General features: G+C 39.8%; 1 protein-coding gene across 3 annotated transcripts; it reads left to right on the top strand.

Moving 5' to 3' along the window:
* The first annotated feature begins 5,830 nt into the window (after nucleotides 1-5,830).
* Nucleotides 5,831-11,755, top strand: LOC131670121 (esterase E4-like). 3 transcript variants are annotated; one of them, XM_058945498.1, is made up of 12 exons: nucleotides 5,855-5,971; nucleotides 6,213-6,288; nucleotides 6,556-6,856; nucleotides 7,240-7,377; nucleotides 8,316-8,484; nucleotides 8,769-8,968; nucleotides 9,141-9,401; nucleotides 9,684-9,840; nucleotides 10,189-10,367; nucleotides 10,786-10,933; nucleotides 11,006-11,147; nucleotides 11,376-11,752. In XM_058945498.1, the coding sequence occupies exons 3-12, from the start codon at nucleotides 6,641-6,643 to the stop codon at nucleotides 11,695-11,697; spliced, it is 1,932 nt and encodes a 643-aa protein (XP_058801481.1). In that variant the 5' UTR covers nucleotides 5,855-5,971; nucleotides 6,213-6,288; nucleotides 6,556-6,640; the 3' UTR covers nucleotides 11,698-11,752. The 3 variants fall into 3 exon arrangements, with proteins under 3 accessions (XP_058801482.1, XP_058801480.1, XP_058801481.1); XM_058945499.1 differs by lacking the exon at nucleotides 6,213-6,288 and having other exon boundaries at nucleotides 5,831-5,971; nucleotides 11,006-11,151; nucleotides 11,380-11,755; XM_058945497.1 differs by lacking the exon at nucleotides 6,213-6,288 and having other exon boundaries at nucleotides 5,831-5,971.
* The last annotated feature ends 11,501 nt before the right edge of the window (nucleotides 11,756-23,256 follow it).

Here is a 23,256-nt window from a genome sequence, read left to right on the forward strand (position 1 = left end):
TTTTAGTTTTTATCGATAATTGAACACAGCAATTTCATAAGTATAGACTGAATTATTAGCAATGACTCGTAAGGGTAATTGCCAATATTATTGAAGAGCTACCGTTGATTTAAATCTAGAACGAATTTCGGGTAAGAACGTAGCTTGTAACAAGAACGCGAGAAAGCTTGTTTCGTATTAAAAAAAATTCTTAAAAATAAACGACAGAATTACCGTCACGCATGGGCGTTTGCCTACATTAAGGCGTACGAGTACATATATCCAACAGCGGATGATGGGGCTTATCTAGACTTAAAGCGCGCGAAAAGCGCAACTGCAAATCGATACACACACTACATTTTCGAGGAGCAAGATACATTTATACGTATTCGCGTCTGCAAAGGGCCCCGGAAGCACTTGAGACCGGGCTGTACGATTCGCCGATAGCGGCTGTCAAGGGAACAGTGCTCATCCATTTTCTTATCGCGGAAACCGCGGCTTTGCCTACCGAGCTTTCTCTCAAGGTGTATGTTGTTCCAACGTGTAAGCTGCTAAATTGAACAAAAATTCAAATGACACTTATTTGTTTACTTATATATATATATATATATATATATATATATAGTACCCTGAATAATTTATTGATATGTACGCTTTGCATTCAAAAAGTGTATTTCACTTTGAAATATTTTTACTGGTTCTAGAGGATTGGTCATAATTTTTTCAGTAATAAGTCTCTTCTGTGAATAAAAATTCACATTAACTATCCGCTTGTACAAAAAGTCTTAAAATTTATAGATTAAAATAAAAATCAGAATGTTATTGTTATCCGTATTATTTAATTATTTTTTTAGATAGAATTAGTACACGGAGATTTAACATTTACTAAGGAAACGTCATGTACGTAATGTTATTGTCACATTATGTGCAATTAATTTAGAGAAAACCATGGCTTATCAAAAGGCAACGAAGCTATAATGAGCGACGTCAAGCTTAGAAAAAACTTGTTTCGAGTACCTAATGATACAAACTCTTTTTAGAACTATCTACTGTCGATACTAAACAATTTGTTTAGATTATTATATTTGTGAATATAATAATCAGATTTCAGTGGATAAAATTCATTTTTCACAATTTATTCAATCAATTACTGTTAAGTTATTTTTAAAAAATATTGCGATCATACAGATGCTGGGTGAGAGCAATTCTGAACGTTTTCATTCAACGAAACGAATTTTTGGACATATGTTTTGAATGACTATCGAAATTGACTGTTAAGACAGTCTACAAAATAAGTCAATCCCTTAAGTTATCATTTTCATGTACTAACTACCTGTGGGTTTCCAAATTGTCAAGATAAAATAAGAGATATAAAACATGGATTGTCCAGGTGACCAATAAACGACATGTTATTTATTTTACTTATCGAATTAAAATCGGAAGGCATTTGAAAATTTCCGCAGAACCAGGTTGCCCAATGCCTTGCCAAATGCGCGCGTCACGAATCGGGCATAAATAAAGCATAACGTCGACAAAGCCAATGAAGAGAGGCAATAAAAGTGTATTAAAGCGATTAAAATGAAGCAGCTTGCGGACAAGTTAATGGCGATATCATTATTGCGCGCGCGTTACTCACTGGCAACAACACTGTGGGGGCAATGCATTAATCTCCCGCGGCAATGCATCACGCTGGACTTGTATATATGCTCTTTCCGCGCACTGCTTTACGGACTGCGACCTGCGCGCGCTCGCTCGAGGGCCTCGGCGAAATAAGGAGATGTCGAGCTGCGCGCGCGCTCGTACCACCGGCCAGTCCAGGGCTTGATTCAACTTGTATGCTCCTGACGAAAGAAATCGCCTGCCTTCGCTTCACGAGTCCAAAATATTATGCCGGTATTCAGCGAATTGCTTTCGATAATTCAGTGTACGTATGCACTTGCTGCTGGTAATGAGCTATCCGGCGATGTAATGTGTAATGCGTATAGCGACCGTTAGGATTACATGTTCAGGTACTTGCAGCTTTAGTGCAGTTTAGCCACGGCTCAGGAGCTGCTCTATTGATTGGTAAATATTAGATAACGGCTTTGCATAATAGTGTTGGATATTGCTGTATAGCTAACTGATTAGTGGCTCCCACTATTGCGCCTGTGTTTCCACTGCATATATATGGCTTTTCACATGCAGTCGACCCTATTCTCCGGACATCCAATGTATTATTTCAAACGAAAAGCATTAAATTCACGGGAGAGCACGTTCTACTAAAGGAACAAGGAGACAAAAACATATAAAAATAATTGTATCACGCTCATCAAACCTCATCATCGGATCTCCTTATTGTACATGAAACGCTCCTCGCCCTCGGATCATTCACGCCAACAATATAAATCGCGTGATTCAAAATTGAAACGAACTCAGGAACCCTCTTGCCGTACGTCAAGTAGTAGTGAGTTGGTGAAGAGGGAGGGGGGGGGGACAAGAGAATAAAAGTGCACGCATTGTTCTTAAAGCCGCGCACTCGCCAAACAATCGAGAGACGTTATGTAATTTATATGTACGTGTGTGTGTGCGCGCGCGTGTGTGTGAATTCCTTCTTTCTCCCCGACCCTCATTGTCGGCTGGTGCAAACTTTGAGACACGAAAGAGAGAGAGAGAGAGAGAGAGAGAGAGAGAGAGAGAGAGAGAGAGAGAGAGAGAGAGAGAGTTGTTGAGAGCGCATTGCCATGTATTATTCAGCCCCGGATATTTTACCCTTGAACGCTCTAACGCTTCTCGGAGAGAGGCGAACTTGACGCGATGAGGGAGAGCCGATGAAAATATTTTGCGCTTGGCAGTATAGAGAAGATAGAAGGGAAGACGATACACGCCCTGATCACTGATGCGCGCAGCATAGCTTGTTTTGTTTTCCGTCATTTTCATTTCCATCGACCATATATACGTAATTGGAAAATTAGATTGGAAAGTTTTCTTTTTTTTTTATGGAAGATAAGTGGATTACAACACCGAGACCCGTTCAATGAGATTTCCATGTCTAAGACGGTTTTACATGGAATATTGATCGCACAGTTGGGAGTGAGCAAGTGGCCGACTAGACATTGATGCGCACCACTGATTACTGCATAATTTATATCCATCCGCTTCCTATAACCTGATCAACGATTCACGATATATCTCTGCGCCGTGTCTTGTTCGGCGTACAAACGAACGAAGACTTGGACAAATTGAATCGCATCAACCGACTTGCATTCCAATCCGATATCGAATAATTACAATTAAAATTTTTTTTCAAATTCGAAATCGACATTCAGTCAATTATGACGACAAGCCTGTACTGACTTCCTATGTGGATTTAGCCTGACCATTGATTAAATTAGTAGGCCAACGCAATTGCAAACAGTAATCATATCAATAAATCAACAATAGATATTATTATTATAAATAGTCCAAATCCAATCAATTCTACACAATCACATCACGTATATCGAAATGGCTGGATAAATAATCTAAAGAACAATAAAACCACTACTAATGTTTATGGTTCGTTCATCGGATTACAAATAAAACATTTACGTATTTGTAAATAATTTTACTTTGAAATATTTCATGAATATTACAGTGCGGGCGTAACTATTCCTCTGACAATAAGTGAGTACCGAACATTGTTATTGTTTCGTATAGAATATATTCTGTATTAAGTAATCTCTCTCGTAGATATCAATAACATTAACTAATCTATTTCCGTGGTCCTGGATGATAAAAACTAACTGAAATTTTTATGCACCTGCGTATTACGAAAACCTTAGGCTATTTGCTTTCATCAAAAAGAAAGTCATAAAAGTAATCTCGATTAATAAAATTTCCAATTAATAGAGTGTGCGTTTGATATAAAAAGATGTGGGCGCTCGGACCCATTGTTCCCGATCGAAAATGAACTTGTTCGACTATAAATTGTAGAAATAGTCGGAGCTACGTGCAGCTTTGCGTAAAAGACAAAGCTTTATTCGAAAAAAAATTGCTTCGCCAGTAAAGCGCTCGGGGATTGCAGGCTTATTAAAATCCAACGTATAAAAGGGGATCGAAAGACGATAATTTTCATTTGGATGTCACCAGCGTGGCAAGGAACAATGAGCGTTTGCGAAAATCTTGAGTAGAGGACCACGTGAAAACTCGCAGATAAATTCACTCGAATAAGGTCCGTGCGCACTTTACTTCTTGCTCCGTGATGCATGCAGCTGCTCGAGCACAAGCTACCAATGGTAATTAGTCTGCGCTCGTGCGACCAGTAGATGCCGCGTAATCTTATGCGCTGAGACGACTACCGTGCAGTCTGCCGAGAAAGTAATTCATTAAGCACGCCGCACTTTCTCGTAATTTAAGTGCGCGCGGATGGATTGCCGCGAAGACATTCAACTTCATTTTTTGATGCATTGTTAAAAATATAAGCGTTTTTTATATAATAGTTCAACTACATGATAATTCTTGTAAATTTTAGGTAAACTTAAGAGTAACATAGCGAACATCTTATTTGAGATTCATAAACGTTATAAGCACTTACGTCTGCATCAAAATCGAGTTCATCGTGTGTCATGCAATTCAGCCTTCAAATTTTCCAAGTTTCTGGGAAATTAGTTGAGCGTAAAGCAAATTAATCTCGGAAGCTTTACCGTACTCGGCGCTGCCTTGCGTAACAATACGAATATGAGCGTTTCAACTTAAAAACGTTCAAGACGTTTTCGTTCTTTTTTCTCTTATTTGCTTGACAGCCATTACTGAAATGCATTTGGAAAATGACAATCAAGCAGAAAGGACGTTCTTTCTTGTTTTACGGGAAATGACGCTCCGTCTCCGGCTTTCATTTTTCGTTTTCTTCGCTAGCGTACTTTTCCTCTTGCCCTCTTATTTACGTATTTATGGCGTAGTCTTTTTTCTTCACCGCGCAAAGAAAGGAAAGTATTTTAATTTTGCGTTAATGAAAATGAATTACGCTGGCTTGCCGTCGTTTGCTAAGCGCCAGATGTTACGCTACGGAGATAAAACTTTTATGTTGGCTTGTAGGCAAAGTATACATAGTATTACTAAATATAAAATTTATATATAACTTTTAATTCTTTTGAAAGCTTTTCAAATCTTTATGTTTTTAAAGCTTTTTAAAGGCTGATATATTCAATTTTTGAAAGGACATTTTTTGCTTTCAGTCGGATATTTTCCGAAAATCACGCAATGGAAATTTTCAAATAAATTGATAGCCCTTTTTTACAACTGTTTAGAGAGTATTCAACAACTAAAAATTGAATTTCAACAGAGCGAGGGGCGTTGAAATTAATTGCAAATATTTATTTTAGATAACATTTAAGTGTGAGCTTTTTGTCAGAAAAGTCAACAGTTTTTGTAACTGTCCGATTGATTCATTCAACTGGTTTATTCGTTTTATTTGCGTCGAGGTGCAGCATTGTAGCAGGCTAACGCGTAAACGTGATTTCTTTGATAAAACATTTTCGCAGCAAAAACAGGCATCCACTTCGATCGTTTGGTCAAAAGATACAAATAATTGCCGTAACATTCAATAACATATCAACGTGATATGCTCAAAATACAGAATATCAGGTATCCACGAGTAGAGAAAACTATAAGAAAAAAGCTGGCGAAGGAATCATGACCTGGTAATCGAACGACAAATAACAGATAAGCTTGGTGCGAACGTAGTAACTCACGCAGCACTTCTCCCTTTTTATGAACGAGCAAACATCACGCGGCTGTACAACGGAAAGAGCAAACGACTAATTAAAGTAGAGCGCCGTGTCATTTTTCTATTTATGGTGCCTTCGCCGAGGCAAATATTCCAGCAATTGAGTTCAAACGCGCGTATTCCCGCGCGGCCGCAGTTTGATTTCGCGCCTCGACTCACTCGAATTCTGAAGCTTCAATCATTTCGCCATTGCCGCGCCCATTGTGCATCCTGATAATTCGTTATTCTCTTTTTGATTCATCTTCAAAAGTGAGTGTAGTGAAATACACATTTATATCTGTTACATCGTGTCGAACTCTGTTTCATCTGCTACATTAATATTTCAATTAATATTGTCTTTGTTTCACGGCGAAAATGCAAAATAAAATATAATTGACATTTGAAAATACAAAAGACTGAAAACATATTTTCAATACGTAAATAATTACGTTTTTTCCGTGAACATGTGTTCTAAAAAAAAAAATTAAATAGGTCTATTTGTATTTTTAAGTTCCACAGCTTATTGTCTCACAGTGTATTAAAAAAGGTGAAATACAAGTACTATTTTATCTACTATTCAATTTAAGGTAACTTTTTAATAACAAAATTTTTTTTTTCAAATATATGTCACAAATAGTCAAACAAAAGATACAACATGTATAGTCATCGCGAATGACATTATAATTGTCGTGAATAATGTTGAAGCTCTAAACTAATAAGATTATTATCGTCGGTATCACGATTTTATCTTATCGCGCTACAGTGTACATATCACACAAACGGTGGATTTTACATTGGCGAAACAAAGAAGTATGTCGTAATGTTAAAATTCTGTGAAATTCTTTTCTTTACAGCAGATGTAGTGTATGCTATAGTGATAAATTTCCATTCCACGAGTAAAGCGAAGGAGCTTGCATGTGAATCAATCGTGGAAAATCAATGCCAATCACGATGAAATGTGAAAAATATTACGTTCATTCTGCATTGATTTTTGCGGCAACGTTGTGCGTTATTTTCGCTCAGGACCATGAGCCACAAGTGAACATGACATTTGGCCAAGTGAGCGGCATTTGGTTAAAGACAAGAGACGCAGACGTTGCTGGCTTTCTTGGACTTCCGTACGCTCAACCGCCAGTCGGAGATCTTAGATTTGAGGTAAAATATTCTTAAAGGCAAACAGTTGTATAATTAATCATTCACTGCTGAATAGAAATAAAAAAACAAAAAACATTTTTATGATAATATCGCGTTGTCAATAATCACAATTTTCAAAAGCTATTATACATTCGCTGAACGAAATACATCATTCGCGTTATAATTAATACTCAATTAATTTCTGTTTAAATCTCAAAAGATAAATACATTCCATTTATTAAATAAATTACAGTAGAGTAAACGTTATGACATGTTATAATTATATTAAATCGCCAACATAGTAACTAATTGCCAACATAGCTAACTGAAAGTTCCGGTTCATCATTTTCGACGAGTTCATTTTTTTCGTATTAATTTTTAGAGAATACGTATCCTTCTTTTAGAATCCTCAGCCATGGATTAAAAAATGGAACCATACAAGAAATGCTACAAAGGATGGGTCAATGTGCTTACAGGTTACAGAAAAAAGGATAGTGGTCGGAGATGAAGATTGTTTGTACCTTAATGTATTTACACCCACCGTAAGTACCATTTTGACTATTTTTCAATAACTACTGTATCAATTTTCTATCAGAACTACTAGTTGCTTTTTTCAATGGAATTGAATCTTGATTTTTCTGTCTAGTGTAGACATTCTGCCTATAATTATTGAAGCTTTTTTTTTATTTGTCGTTATAAGTTATCAAGAAGCACACTTTTGCACAATTTTGATACTCAATGTATTTTGATAAACCTTTATATGTATATTAAGTCATGTTGGAAGGTAAGTAAACATTTTCCTCCAAACTATGCACAAACGTCATATTGTTTTTTCTAAGGAAGTATACCGTTATAGAACCACTAACATTGTCTCTGTTTTTGTTATTGATACTGCGAACACGTAAACTTAACAAAGGAATATAATTTGAGATATCTGTCACGCTATCGAGAGATCACGGCGCTGACAAGTAATAGCGACCTAAGACCAGTAAATTTTAGCACTAAACAAATAAAAGTAAATTGCTAACAAGCCGCTTAACGGCAGTGACAATAATCATATCGTGAAAGGCCTTTCTAATTGATGCACATGTACCGAGCGGAAGGTAACATTTAAATAGAGGCAAATGGTTCAAGCGCCTAACGTGTCCTCGGTCTAGAATAGCGCGCGGAGTGGGCGTTTCACCGCGCGCGAAACCTTAGCTTGCCGAACCATGAAACGCGATCCAACGCAATGCGTCGAAACACAAGCTCGATTGTTCAGTGGGGCCGTTGCACACAAACACGCAAATTGATAAAAACGACAGGAGAGCTCTATCTTTACTGTCAGATAATGCTAGCTGACTTCCCTTTTTATTTTTGGATTGCGCATACGTGCAATTTAATCGAGAAATTGATCCAAAATTTATTTCCAAGTTCATGACAGTTGCAGTCATTTCATAGGTCTTACTTTTTTTAACCATTCAATTTTTATACATTGCAGATAACCAAAAATCAGAATATAACCGCGCGTAAGAAATTATCGGTGATAGCATTCATACATGGTGGTGCTTTCAACGAAGGAAGCAGTAACAGCACTCTCTACGCACCAACGTATTTGTTGGACCATGAAGTAGTTCTTGTAACGATGAACTACCGCTTGAATGTATTTGGTGAGCCACATGTACCACTGAGCGAATTTACAACTCAGTAATTTAACACTTAAGTGTGGAGGGGCTTCATAATATCATTTACAAATCTAATAGTGAATAATAATAATAATTACGCTCGAATTGCCATAATGTAATTAGACTGAAACTTCCCGTGGCTTCATATTGTATGCATCTTTCATCCAAAGGCGAAAATTTATATAAAGAGGCACAATGCGAATGTATTTTCATTTGAATTAGCGAGTGAAATTTGCGACGGGCCAGTGAGTTGAACCGCGTGTCGGCAGGTTTCTTTAGCACCGGAAACGACGTCACGCCCGGTAACTATGGGCTCAAGGACATTGCAATGGCACTCAGGTGGATCCATGATAATATCGAGATTTTTGGTGGCGATCCAAACTCCGTGACGCTTCTTGGGCTGAACTCCGGAGCCGCTTCTGCTCATTTGTTGTCTGCTAGCAAATCTACCGAAGGACTTTTTCAGAAGGTTTGTCATCTGCTTTTATACTAAGTAGGAAAGTTACATCGAAATATTAGTAAACGAGATGGGAACCAAAAGCCTTTTTGCGGACAAAGTTTAATTTTTTTCGGACATTTCAACAATGACAGTATCTTCGGAAATGACGAGTAATTACAACGAAGAATTTTTTTTCATATAGTTGATCACAATGAGTGGTTCGGCAACAGCGCCTTGGACTTTTCACACTCGAGACAGAATAAGAAATGTATCCATGACCGTTGCATATCGTTTGAATTGTCACAATACTACTGCCGATTTCGAAGAATTAGGCAGCGGGGACGAAGAAATCGAAACAACGACAATCATTCAAGAAACCGTAGACAACACAGAGAACGACCGTCGAATTGTGGAGTGCTTGAAAAGAGCCGATGCAAATGACATTATTTTGGCAGGACAGCTCGTAAGACTGCTTCAAGTACACAATTCGCGATGATAATGCGATTGAAAGAAAAATTAATAAACGTAGTTTCGTCAGTTCGCTAATTATTACCTGGGATATATCGATTCTCATCGATACTCGAAATTGCACACCCGAGCTAATAGTTGCAGACCCTTCTCACTTTACAACCCTTCGCGTCATTAACAATAATTGCACGCACGCACTCTAGCGATCGCAGCATTCGAGCCGGCTTTCGAACCCGATCCGATCTATTAATGTAATCGTGCATATGTATGTATATAGTTTAAGTGGCGGCGCAATCCGGTATGTGTTTTTGGACCAACGTTGGAGGCAGAAGCCGAGGGTGCAGTCTTGACGGTGCATCCGACGCAAGCGCCATATAGGGACATGCCTTGGATAACTGGAGTCACAGATGATGAGGGTCTGCTCAAAACCTCCGGTAAATAATGCACATTATAATCCTATATATTCGCATCCTGCTGTCAAAAGCATGTGTACGTATATATACGTTAACATTAGTCGAAGATCTCATTAGATTAATAAAGCTTATTTTCTTAGTTTCGTTATTAGTAGACTATATGGATGAAATCCGGTTTCATGATGTATTGCTACATAATTTCTACCTTATTTCTTTATTTTTACAAAGAATATCGTTCAATTACCGTTTATTCTTCCAATCGACTATTTATTTTTACTGTTGATCTATTACTGTGGTCGTTGTTATTATTATTTATATCGTGTGATTGCATTAAAAATGTTAACATCTTCTTTTTGCATTGATTTTTAGATCTTTATCTATCTGAACAAATAAAAGCTGAGCTTGTGCAGAATTACGATGATTACCTTTTGCCATACGTACTCGAAATGGAGAACGTTGTCAGCAATATTACGACAGCCACTCAGGCTATTACCAATTTTTACTTCAAAGGTGACGCCACGGCCAATCTTATCGAAAACCTTACTCAGGTAGGGCACAATTTATGTAAATCCATATATCATTTAGTTAACTTTGATTTAAATTCGAATTCCATGATTTGGATTAAAGCCAAACACTGCTGTCCCGTCATAATTGAAGGTAAACGCAAATTCCCAGCCACATTGTTGTTAAAGAACAATTGTGTTTCGGTTGTGCGTAAATTTCATGCAAGTAATCTTGTTTTATATTTATCAAAACATCAGTACGCGAATCTCATTTGGCGACATTATTGTAGCTTGCGAAACTAGAATTAATAATTTCATTGCAAATGCTACACATACATCAGCGAGTGCTTCAATAATCGACGCGAATGCTATTCAGTTGCCGTAGATTGCCTATGTATATATGCGATGTCATGATTGACAAGATTGCTTCTTGTCGGACCGATTGATAAAATATTTGTTACAGGCGTTCGGAGATGGCGCAATAACCTGGCCAACCTACGATAGTCTTCGGAAACAAGCTAAAAATATGAAATCCAATGTATATTTCTACCTATTCGGATATAAGGGATCATTTAGCAACACTTTTAGACCAGATGCACCGATAGTTATGGGTAAGAAATACGAGATCATTGGTCGTCTTAATAGAGTTAAGCTATTCGTAAAATGTTATTCTTTGTAATTAGGTGTTGCCCATGGTGACGATCTGAACTATCTTTTCCCATACTTGAACGTGAAATTCGCCGACTTCCATATTTCGAACACATTAGACGACACAACGATGATCAACATTATGAGTGAAATGTGGACGAATTTCGCAAAAACAGGGTTAGTATTTTTTTTTTTTCGCACCGTCCATAAAGAAAGAGAGCTCTGGAAAGCTCACAGACATGCAAGCTATAGTATATTCAAACATAAGGGTGACTGCACGTTGGCTTACCAATGCAATACCCGCAAAATCCGCAAAGCCGGGGGAGGGTTCGCGACCTCTCTCAACTTAAAGATCTCGGTGCTTGCGTAATCCGCGACATTGCTTATTCACGTGTGTCGTTGCAGGGAGCCGAGCGCCAGGCTCACGTCCACCTGGGAGCCTTATCAGAAACACCATAGATACATGAGAATTGGCGACGGCTCGAGCAGCCACGAAACTATGCAAGTCAACTTTTTGTCCGAGAGAATGGCATTCTGGGCTGATTTTGCGAAAAAATACTCGGCGCCGATCGAAGAGTATCGAGTTGGTGGAGAAAGCCAAAACAGCGAAACCGGTGGCAAAGATAGCGATAAAAGTAGAGCAGGTGTTGCTGCAGTTCGAGCTGGACTTCCGCTATTGCTAAGTGTAATACTGTGTTGGAGAATGACGTTTAGTTTTTTGTTATGATGCAATAAGAAAAGAAAATCTATTTATTTAAAATGTATATAATTACGTCGAAATTGCGCCGAAAGGGGCATTTATACGATTGAATGTTTCATGATTATTAATTAGTCGCATTACCGATGCATTCTACGCGCGTCGAGGCTTTTTTCCCTCTCTGTCGGGTTTTCCATTGAGCGTCATTTGCTCTAAACTCGAAAGGGCGCGCGACGGCCGGCGCATCGCTGCGGGCAGGCGGAAGGGGAGAGGACGAAAACAATTATTCGACTGCTCCGCAAACACGTGCAAGCCTCATCAGAGTTGACTTATTTGTCTATGCAAATCGTCAATCAACGGGCCACAGAGACGGAAAGCTCATTGGATGCGGCCTACGTGTGTAGGTCAGCGCGCAATGCGTATACACAGCGTTTACGTGCAGACGACTGCCGTCGGATAACTGTTTTACCTGTTTCGCTACGTCCCTCTGCTTTTTCGAGCTGCTGTTCCCGTTGCTGCTGCTGCTGCTGCTGCTGCCGCCAATGCCTATTGTTTTTTGCGCTGCTTTTGTTGCGCGGCGAACGTGTGTTTGATCTTCGCTGCAAGCTCGTTCGCAAAAACTATTTTTATACCCGGACGCCTCGACACGGTCGAGTGAAGGCTTTTGTTTTCGGATTTCATCGCGCGCAAAAGGATTTTTTTCCCTCTCGAAAGATTCTAGGCTCTTTGCAAGCTCCAAGAGCTCGGCAATTGGCTGTAGTGAAATGAATGTTTATGAGCACAGCGCATTTGGCTTTGAAAGCGATTGAGCGGATAAAATAAATGCAAGTTATCAGAGTTGTAAACAGTAGGCGAACTGTTTATTTCCTCGACTTGTCGCCAATGAGCTGTTATTCTGCAAGCAATGGAGACTGTATGAAATGTCTAAGGCGCTAAGATGTTACATTCGTACAGCTTGATCGAAATCATTATCCTTTTACGAAATTTGATCTTTAACAAGATGCAAGAGGTCGTCCAAATAAAGAAAACCGTTATAACGTCATAATATATCTCGTCGTCGGCACTGGCATGACAAAGACGAGCAAGGTGCACGCGACGCTACTGTAGCAGCAGCAGCAGCAGCAGCAGCAGCAGCAGCAGCAGCAGCAGCAGCAGCGAGTCAAGCGGCGAAAGTCAACAGACGCGTGGAAGACGGGCATATCCGAAATAAGCTGGCAAGCAGGCGCTCTGTGTGCAATATAGTCGAGCCTTGGTACAATGCACTAATGCGACACATTGTTCGCGAGCCTCGGGAAAAATTGGCCCTCGTTATGCCTCACAATAGCGCGCTCCAACTTTAGTTGGTAAAGACGTGAGTCGCAACTTTCTCTCTCTCGCAAACGGCGAGACGGTGTGTGCAAACAGATTTTCCAAGTGGCCTTATTGTTACATTATGCACATAGATTTATCAATTTCGGCGCTCGCGGAATTGAGTTTGGAGTTTGGCCCCGTCCTTGACCCTCCCCTCTCTTGGGATCGCACGTTCGCGAATCGCGTTAAGTTGGTTTTAACCTGTAATCCACTTATCTAACGATTGGACCTCGTCATTGGCAAAGTGCTGTTAGCGCACGTGCGCTGAGTTGCGTTCGAACGAAAGAATGCCGATTATATTTTGTGAGAAATGCAAGGCAAACGAAGATTGACTGGCGCGTACAGGTAAGCGAGTAAATTAATGAAGCGCAGAGTATACGGCAAATAAAGACGAATGAAAAGGAGAAAAAAATACTTGATAGACTGTCCATCAAACTTGATCTGCCTGTAAAACTTTAAATAGTTTTCGATCAGAGAAAAACAGTACACAGAGAACTTGTAACTGAACCACAATCGGGAAAAAAATATCGGCAGGGCGTCCGTCACACGCAGCGCATTCCCTTCCTCCAAACCAATATTTTCATTATTTTATCCATGCATAATGATCGAAATAAGCGAACAGAGTAATAAATGTACTATACACGAAATATCAATAATTAGCCGTTATATCTAAAACTAAACAATCGGACGTGCACTGGTTGGAGTGCTGAAAATACACATACGCGCAGTGTGTATATACAATAGTGGCAAGAAAACATCGAGTGCATATGCGAATGTCAGAACCTTTAGGACAACGCCTCGCCGAGTTGAAGGTACTTAAGCCGTCATGTGCTGTCAGAGTAGTAGCTGCAGTGCACCATCGTCGCCCAGTTTTCTCTCTCTCTCTCTCTCTCTCTCTCTTTGTCTCGCGATTCTCGCACACAACGCCCACGTCTGTGCATACTTAAGCCGAAATAAATAGCTCTATTCTCGGTGTAAGCTCGTGTAGCTTATTGATTTACTCAGAGAAGAGAAGACCCTTGGAGTCGCAAACTCGTAAATTGCCTTTGTCTCACGCGGTGATCCAAACACACGTACTCTTTGCATACATCGCACGAGAGCTTGTGCAGCGCTCGTTAGTATGCACCTGTTGGTTACAGGCGCGACTGAGCGTGTACCGCGGACTCGAGCTTGTCGGTAAATATAAATCATCAGCCAAATCCTTTGACCATAATCCCGGCCGGCGATCGCGCTCCCGCCACTGACTATGTATATGCTTGGCACTTGTACAGCTTTCTACTAATTCGAGTCCGACGCTGCTGGTCGCTTCATTCGCATGGAAAAAAATTGTCGCTCGTCCAATCTACCGAAAGCCCATTGATCGTCGCGATTATTTTCCTCTTGCCAACTTCTATTCTCACCAGATGTAAGCGGAACATTCGTTAACTCATTCAAAGACGCAGTGGTATGACAGTTGTTTTTTCTATACAATTGGCGCGTGCGTATTGTCGCATCGACGAAATATAACTTTACGCGCGAAATCGCAGAATTTTCGTTATGTATAGCGCGAAGTCGAAATGGAAAATTTGCAAAACAATGGCGAGGCAAAATGACTCTGCTCGCGAAAATAAAAAAGAGAAGAAAAAAAAACTGCCGTGCATTCAATTGCTTGCCGTACACCATCGACAATTCTTTCTCTCGCGCTTTGCTATATCAGGTCTATTTCACTCACTGATACACGTGGATACCCTCGCGTGCACAAGCACAAATGATATGTAAAGCCACGCACGCTGGCTGGCGTTTTCGCGACAAATTCAAATCTGTGCTGCAGGATTCGCTTCGTCGTCGCGTAGCTCATTCTCTCTCTCTCTCTCTCTCTCTCTCTCTCTCCCTCTCTTTCGCTCTTTCTCTCTTTCTCTCTGGGGATTATTCCAACTAACATTGATGGCCCACAGCAGAAACGAAAATTTAGATGGAGGTGCGCTTGCGATATTTTTTAGTATTTTTATCCCCGAGTCCGGTGTCAGAAAAACAGCTGCAACTATTCCGGGTTTTGTGTAGTTAATAGTTACTGTCGACTACTTTTGTCGGTATTATAACTGTGTCGACGTATTTTATTGTAAGCTGTTTATAACTCAGATTGTAACATTTTTAACATTGATAACTTCTGATTATGGTTGGAAGTTGAAAAGTAGCTTATCGTAAAGCCGCTTGGAAGCTGCTAAATTGGCTATATTTTAGTCTTGTTTGTTATTTTGGAAACTGCAATTTACTTATTGAATTATGAAATGCGATGAACCGATCTTTAATAAAAAAGATTTTGGTAACGCGGAAAGGAATAGTTTACGGTAGAATAAACAGACGTTCAACAAATGCACTGTAAGTCGAATAATATGATGATAAGCTTAGATGTCGCGAACGTGAAATTAGATACCACGCAACTGTATGTAAAACATTTGAACTGCTCTGCAATTTGAATTAAACTTACAGACTGTATTGCGAACGAGTTCGACCCGTTACGAATCAGCCAGCGATTCGGTGGTTATTCAGTTTTCACTTTCGTAGCTATCTTCGTAAACTTGCTCTTGCTCGTCATTTTTCAAAGCACTCGAAGCAAGCGAATAAGCTAGATAGAGCAATCAAAATGAAGTTGAATTCAGTTGAAGCACGTTGGATTCTTAAATTTGCAAATTTTCTTGTATAAATAACAATGAACTAACCAGAATTTCCGTCGATAATCAGTATCGTATAACAAGAAGTACAGTTCATTAATTAACAATCTCTTGCCGCCCACTTGGCTACGGTGAGAGCTAGCGGCTGTTGACATGCTTGGCCGCTATGATGTCCAGCTATTATTAATAAGCCGAAATACGGGTCGCCTTAGCAACGTGGGCTGTGTACCTGATAGAACGAGCACTCCTCTTCTCTTCGTCATATTTACGCGAATCCAGCTAGAGCTTTGACGTAGCCTGTACTTGCTTTCAAAGCCTTTGTCGCCGGCCGCTCTCTCGTTTAATTACGCGACTTGAAAAGCCGTACTCGCCGCGCATTTCGCTATTCGATCCTCGATTAGCAGGTGTTTGCCCTTCCCTCCCGAAGCTTTCAGATTAAAGTATACGCTCGCCGCTCGCGCTCTACTCTAGTTTGTCCAGCCCAATCGAATTCCCAGCTGGCGCGCTTTATTCCCGGATTTCCTTTTATTTGGCCCGTTGTCTTGCGCGAAATTAGACAAATTTGCCATCGGCGAACCCGAGCCACGGCGCCAACGGTACGCGTATTTCGGTCGATGCAAAAATTGAAGGTATATTCGTTGGAGCGATATTACGAAAACAAATGTCAATCACTGCTCGTATTTTGCTATTGTCTTGTGCGCGCCTGTGTAGCGTCAACAATGGACTGCTAACAACGGCTGATCAAGTTCGTTTTCTCTTGTTCTGATATCGTCTATATAACTGCGCGCGCCATATGTATAACAGCATTACCCCTCGCAGCGTTGCATTAGCGATGATTGCTTCTGTCTTTCAGTCAACAGGATTTTCATTTAGTTTTCAAACCGGCAGCGCCAGAAGCACTTTTGCCGTGCTCCCGATGCTCCCGATATACCTATATAGTCACTTCCGCGGCTAATTGATTTTTCAAGAACTGCACCGTGTCCCGCCAAGCCAATTCAAAGTTTATCTAGATACTTTTGTTGATTTGCAGTGTCGAGTTGTCGACGCGCGATTGCGTTTTCGCGTGAAATTCGGACGAAATTGTCGCATTTTATTTCGCATCAATTCAAATTAAATTGAGATAATTTCGACAAGCCGAGTAATTTAATGTCTCATAAAACATTTATTGACTTACATATCAAACCTGATTACTCGCCAATAACCCAATTATCTTGAAGGCTTTTACGAAATTGAACAATTCGGCAAGGCGACGTGCGAACCTGCACCACACCTTGTGGACGCTAAATTTCCATTTAACCTACAATGAGACGACCTTTCAAATGATTATAATACGCGAAGGTACAAGCCTCGGGGGCCTTATTGTCGCAGCGCATTGCTCTAATAAATACAAATGTGACTAGACGTTCAACGCACGAGGAGGATGAAATTAGCCTGGGCCTCCGGTTTCTCTAACTCAAAAGTCGACTAACCGCACTGTCAACCCTCTACCCTCATTGTTCTCGAGTAGGACGGCCACATTTGCGCGATTATGGAAAAGAGACGCGCGCGCACGCGTCTAAGATTCAATTTCCTTCTCGTGATGTCTCTCTCTTCTCTCTCTCTCTCTCGCTCTTCCTTTCTCGCTTCTTTGATTAAATTGACTATCTGATTCTAATTTGATGCTCTTTTAAGGCATTTCGAAGATTTCCAATCTTAATGGCGGTTTTTTAATCAACTGATATATTACTTGAGAATTTATTCGCCATATTCAATTTAGAGCGTAATTAGCGATAATTTTGGATTGTGTAACACTTCATGTATCATAATATGCTACTTGCATAACTTTAGCTCAGAAATATAATAATATCCACTGTCAGCGTAAAATGTTTGTTTATAAACTCAACGTGGCGACATCTCGCACCGCGTCTGCTGGACATATTAAATTCATTCGTATACGCCTGTGTTGCTCCGGGAACTGACAGCTTTATTCATAGAGAATACGTTATACATGGAGAAAAAACTTGGCTTTGATCTGAACCTGGGATTATGCAAACTGAGGTACGCACTTAGCTCACTCTGTCTGTATCTCTCTCTCTCTCTCTCTCTCTCTTTCTCTCTCTCTGGTTTCTCGTACTATGTGCACGTGTTCATACAAAATGACTTTCTGTGTGTGTTAGAGTGCACTTCGCATTTGTGACGAGTTATTCTCCCTCTGCTTCTGGGCACCCCTTTTGTCATTTTTAGTCGTTCGTTGCGAGAAGTAATCGATATTTACTGTGATAATGGATAGAAATTTATTTAGCTTCTCGTTCTTGTTAAAACATGCTCTTTTATTTTAATACTGGGCTTATTTTAGTTTTTTTCTTCTTCTTGAATTTTATGTCCTACTTGTAATACTGATGTCAGTCAATTGTGAAACTCGACTAAATATTGAATTCAAAAAAAAATACAAAATGTTTTCATTCGATTTAAAAGTGCAGTGATGTTTACCTACATTCAAGACGTATAAGGTATTCAAATATAAATTGCTCGATTTGCCTCGAAGCTTTTCGTCATCGTTTCGAAAAGCGTGGCATGCGTCACACTCGTGAAGAAGTAATCGAAGCCTTACACATGGGATTTCGACCGAGACCTTTTTCTCATGAGATATGTGCTCGCTGCTCACTGATTGGAGATTTGCATACTTATGTATAAAGCTGACAAAGGAGAATAAAGATACATATTTTGATGTTAAATTACGCCAACATGCAAAGCGTAACATACAAGGGTAATCTACGTAATAAAATTATGGGCGATCTTTTGAAAGAGGATTCAATAGGCTCATTATCATCCCTTTTTGATTTCGAAATCCTAATATATTTTCATTATAGTAATAGATTATACCTTCTGCCATAATTTATCAAAATAAAAATACTTTCTAGATTAATTTATACACTGAATTATTCAATCCTTTTTTTAATTACAAAACTAATTAGTATCTGCAATGCAACACTTAAAAAATGTACGGAGGATCAGGAGGATTATATTCGTATCAGCTCAAACATCTTCAACGACGGTGCAAAAGAAAACAGTTTCTTTCGCTTTCTCTCTCTCTCTCTCTCTCTCTCTCTCTCTCTCTCTCTTTCTCCTTGAAAAGCGAAGAGAGCTTTATAATCGACGCGTGTCACTGTTGAAGCTCTTGACGTTAAAAAAAGAAAGATGAGTCGTCCCGTCGTTTCGGTCCCCTTGTGACTTCGAGCTTTGAAGTCGCGCAGCGGATCAAAGCATGGCATCGAGAATTTCTCCGTTAACGCGGGTGCATCATTAAGGTGACAAGGCTTTACAGAGGGAAACTTGCTATGTGAGAAAAGAGCGTACAGTGGCCACGGAAATCATTTCGCGTCGGCGGCTTCGATCAAACGCCCAACTGATGGCCACTTGCAGTTGCCGTTGTTGGCCAGTAAGAGATCACTTGTCAAAGTTGGACACGACACGCTGATTACCCACTAAATCAGGCTGTTTATAACATATTTGTTCCCATCACATAGGAAGCTTTGTAGCTTTACGTGTGTGTAGCTTAATTATTAATAAAGTTAGTCCTGTGATAATTTATGGCAAATCAACAATAAGTTATATATAAGTATTTATTATAATTTATTTAAAGCAAACTTTTAAAAATAACAAAATAACATTCATAAAGGATTTATCTATTAGTTGGGAATCATACACTTGAATTACATTATCAAGTTTACAAAAAATTTTCGGGTAAGACAATTTTATTTATTGACACGTCATTCAAGCCATTAAAAATTATAAACAATTAATTGATACACTGAAGGTACTCAAACTTGTAAATATTTATCGAATTTTTAAGTGCTACTCAGTAATTATTAATACATAAGAACAGTAAACAAAACATTTTTTCAATATTTGCTTACTGTTTTACAGAAATAGTATCTATAACCATTATAATGGACAAATATTTCCATGTCCAGTTGAAACATGTTGGTCCTCTAGGATAATAACCTAATAACTTACCTTTTAATGTCTAGAAATCGAGCAACGTGTTCGAAAAAACTAAATAATTAAAGTGTAAACAATAAATAAAAATGGATAGGTTGATATCTCATTACATCAATTATTAAAATTTGGATTTGTAGTTCTTAATATTTTTAAATGCCAACTTTTATGCATCGATCTCGTGTAAAAGTGCTCGATATATTTTGCTGCAGGTTGACATTTTTCGTTATAAATCGGTTCAATAAATAAATTTTTAAAGAATATTTGATTATTTAACGGAAAATGAAAAAAATTGAAAATCATTAGCGAAATTGTCATGAAATCTTAATGGTTTGAAAGGAATAAAAATGCCGGTCGTCGACGTACAAAGAGAATATTAGTATGGGTGAATATACGGAAAATGGATGTGAAACGCGGTGATTTGACGTCAGCGTATAGAGCCAATCAATTGTATGGGAAAATTACGAGCACAAAGGGAGATGATACACAGGAGGGTTTGAGAGCTACCGCATCGACTTCAGTGATGCGCGACCGAACGAGCACATCGTCGAATATGACCAGCCCTTGTACGATCTCTCTCGCTCTCTCTCTCCTTCTCTCTCTACTTGGCTTTGCTTCGAATTCTCTCGGAAATTCATCTTCTCCTACGTGATCATTCTGCGTATGCGTGTTAGCTATGACGATATGTACGTACACTATATCTTCCGTTCGTACTTTGTTGTGATCACTGGGGTTATACATTCAAGTATCCATTTCGTTTGAAATTAAAAGTAAACTATGGTAGAAATTTTAATATACTTCGTTTTGATGTTTCTCCAAATTACTTCGGCTGTAAGTCACTGAAGATTATTCCATTCAGCTTCGAGGTATATGAGACGCAGCGAACAAAAAAAAAATAAAAAAAAAATATACGGAAAAGAAGACGAAGTCAAAAGAAAAAGCAAGAAATTAATAAAACTTGCAGACAGAAAAGTCGCGAGCACTTCTCATGATTGCAGGCTTTCCAACCCTCTGCATTTTTAACGCTTGTAGATTATTTATGAACTTTAAAAACCAAAAGATTTAATACGTTGCACTTCATTTCAGTTGTTTTCACGACATCAGGTGAGGGCAACTTTGCTCTGAAACTTGTCTTTTGTATACTGCGAGTCGCACTCTAAGACTTTGCCATTCATCTTGTTATGTAACGGAAAAGTCTACTTTTACTTGGAAAGTAAGACGAATAAAGGGCATAAAATGTAAATCACACATCAATTGTTGTACGTAATCACGAAAAAATAAAAAAAAATAGATTAACTTCATTTGTAAATTAATCCAAATTCTATCGATACACCCATCTATTATTTTCGTTATTGAGCAACAGAAATTTTCCAAAATATAGTGAAGCGCCGCTGAAAATAGTCAATCGCCGTGCGCTATTGCGGAAGGCTATGGATTTGAACGGCCTATCCTTCTTGTGTGATCGTTTTGAGCTTTGGCGATTAAAGCGAGTGAAGATGGATGGAGCAAACCCTGTCTATTAATAATTTTCCATTCGGTGGTTGCACTAAGTCACGTCCGTCGAAATATCAGGAGCCACAAGCACACTTTCAAAATTATGCATGCCGCCTTTCCTCTCTCTCTCTCTCTCTTTCGTTGAGACATTACCAATGCAGCGCTTCCGGTGAACTTCTTTATGTTTGCATTAAACAAGGCAAGTGTTGCTGTGACGGCTGTTGCTACTTCGTCTTATTCTTACTTGCGTGCCAAGTTTTCAACAATATCTCGTAAAGTTTTTTAATACGTCGCGTTTTTTATTCTCTGTAATATACCCCATAAAAACTTTGGATTTTCAAGTTCTGTGCCAGCTGTAACATTAAATTTTTACGTGAAGGGCAATAATCAATTTGCCACTTGTCACAAAACAAAATAGAATATTCATGAATCTCTCCACACGACACTTCCCTTTGAAGCTCCAGATCAAGTACAATAAATATTGCGTAAACCAAATTGATTGAAGGCAATCGATAACAAAGTGTTGAGGACACTCATAAAACTTGACATAAAGAAAGAATACTACTCGGAGGAGTAGCGTGTGGTAGTATCAATTCTAAATCAAGCAAAAGAGTACTTGAAAGCCTTTCTCTCGCTCTTTCTCTTTCGTATGAAAGTTAAAATATCATTAGCGCTGTTTGTCTCGAGGACATGTACTTTCATTAGACGAGTAAATACGCTACAAAGGACTCCCTTTTTAGAGAGAGCGAGAGAGAATAGGAGGATGGGAGGACGATCTCACAGAAAATATGAATCTTAATAATGCAGAATATTATAATTGTGCGTCCGCTCTCGCGGATGATGAAGGGCCCTGGACGGCACGAGTAACTGAGAAAAAATGGCGCAAAACTGGGCGAGCGTAATTTATGTCTTAACGGAACGAAACAAAAAGTAAAACTCTTTAAAGTGCCTGGGGTTGGCTATGAAAATATAACGCGTTCGAGTGAATATTCAGCTTTCTCAAGTTTTCCATTCCATTCCGAAACTGCACATGAACTCCAAATGGAAATGTTTAATAGGTCATCAATTGCCAGGATGTACGTCAGATTGATGCAGCGTCACCAGCCGAATGTCCATTTTATATGGAAGGCAATGATAAACCGCGATCACGAAATGCACTAAGATAGTCTATTAATTTAATAGATATGCACTGCATATAAAAGCCATCAATTGGGCGTGTATACATATATATCGTCAATGGCGATCGCGCAGGTATTATCAGTCGTAGCACGTAAGAGTAGCGGCAGAGAATGGGAGAAGGGTGGTGGCGGGGCGTAGCACGAGCAAATCACTTTGAGACGCTGGGTGCGGAGGAGTAGGGGGGGGGGGGGAAGCTTGGTAATTCAGGCAATGCTCGCGCGTACGCGTGCACATACGACTCATCGAGAGTGCAATCTCGGCAGCGGGCGCTGGCGTCATAATCAGTATGCAATAATGCCGCGGGGCGCCTTTGTGAGGAGGGAATAACGTGCTAACGCCAGACATACGTCCGCCGGCCGGCCGCCACTGGCTCGACGTTTGCCCGGCCAACCGATAAGCTCGCTCGCTCCCTCCTTCCTTCCCTTCGCCACTGTCTGATGCACTAATGACCATTGTTGCTCATCGACCGACAGCTCGACCTCGTCTCTCTAAGTAGGCTTCGTTCGCAGGTATACAATACATCCCGGCCACAAGTTACACTTTGACCAGTCAGCTCCGCAGTGCCATTTAATAGTTCGTCGTGGCGCAGGGGAACGAGTTACTTTTGCTTTTGCTTGGAAATGCTCCGTGCTCGTTCGACGAGCTTGACGGAAGCGGAGGTGGCGCAAAAGCAAACAAGACTCGATCGCGATGAAAGGAGAACACAAGCGATTAAACTGGACATCGGCGAAAGCCTGCAGATGGGCGGGCTTATCGCTTTTCTCGCGCGTGTACAGGCAACCTCGAGAACGACACGGCAGCGAGTAAGAAAGACACGTATGCCGGTCGGCTATAGCTCGCTAGCCCAGTTGCGCGTGCGGATGATCCGTGCAAAAGCTCATCCTGACCTGAATCGCCTCTACACGCCAGCTACCTGCGGTTCGTGTAGACGTACGTC

Source organism: Phymastichus coffea, unplaced genomic scaffold (genome assembly GCF_024137745.1).
Source record: "Phymastichus coffea isolate CEN01 unplaced genomic scaffold, Cenicafe_Pcof_1.1 PCOF00100, whole genome shotgun sequence".
Classification (NCBI taxonomy): domain Eukaryota; kingdom Metazoa; phylum Arthropoda; class Insecta; order Hymenoptera; family Eulophidae; genus Phymastichus; species Phymastichus coffea.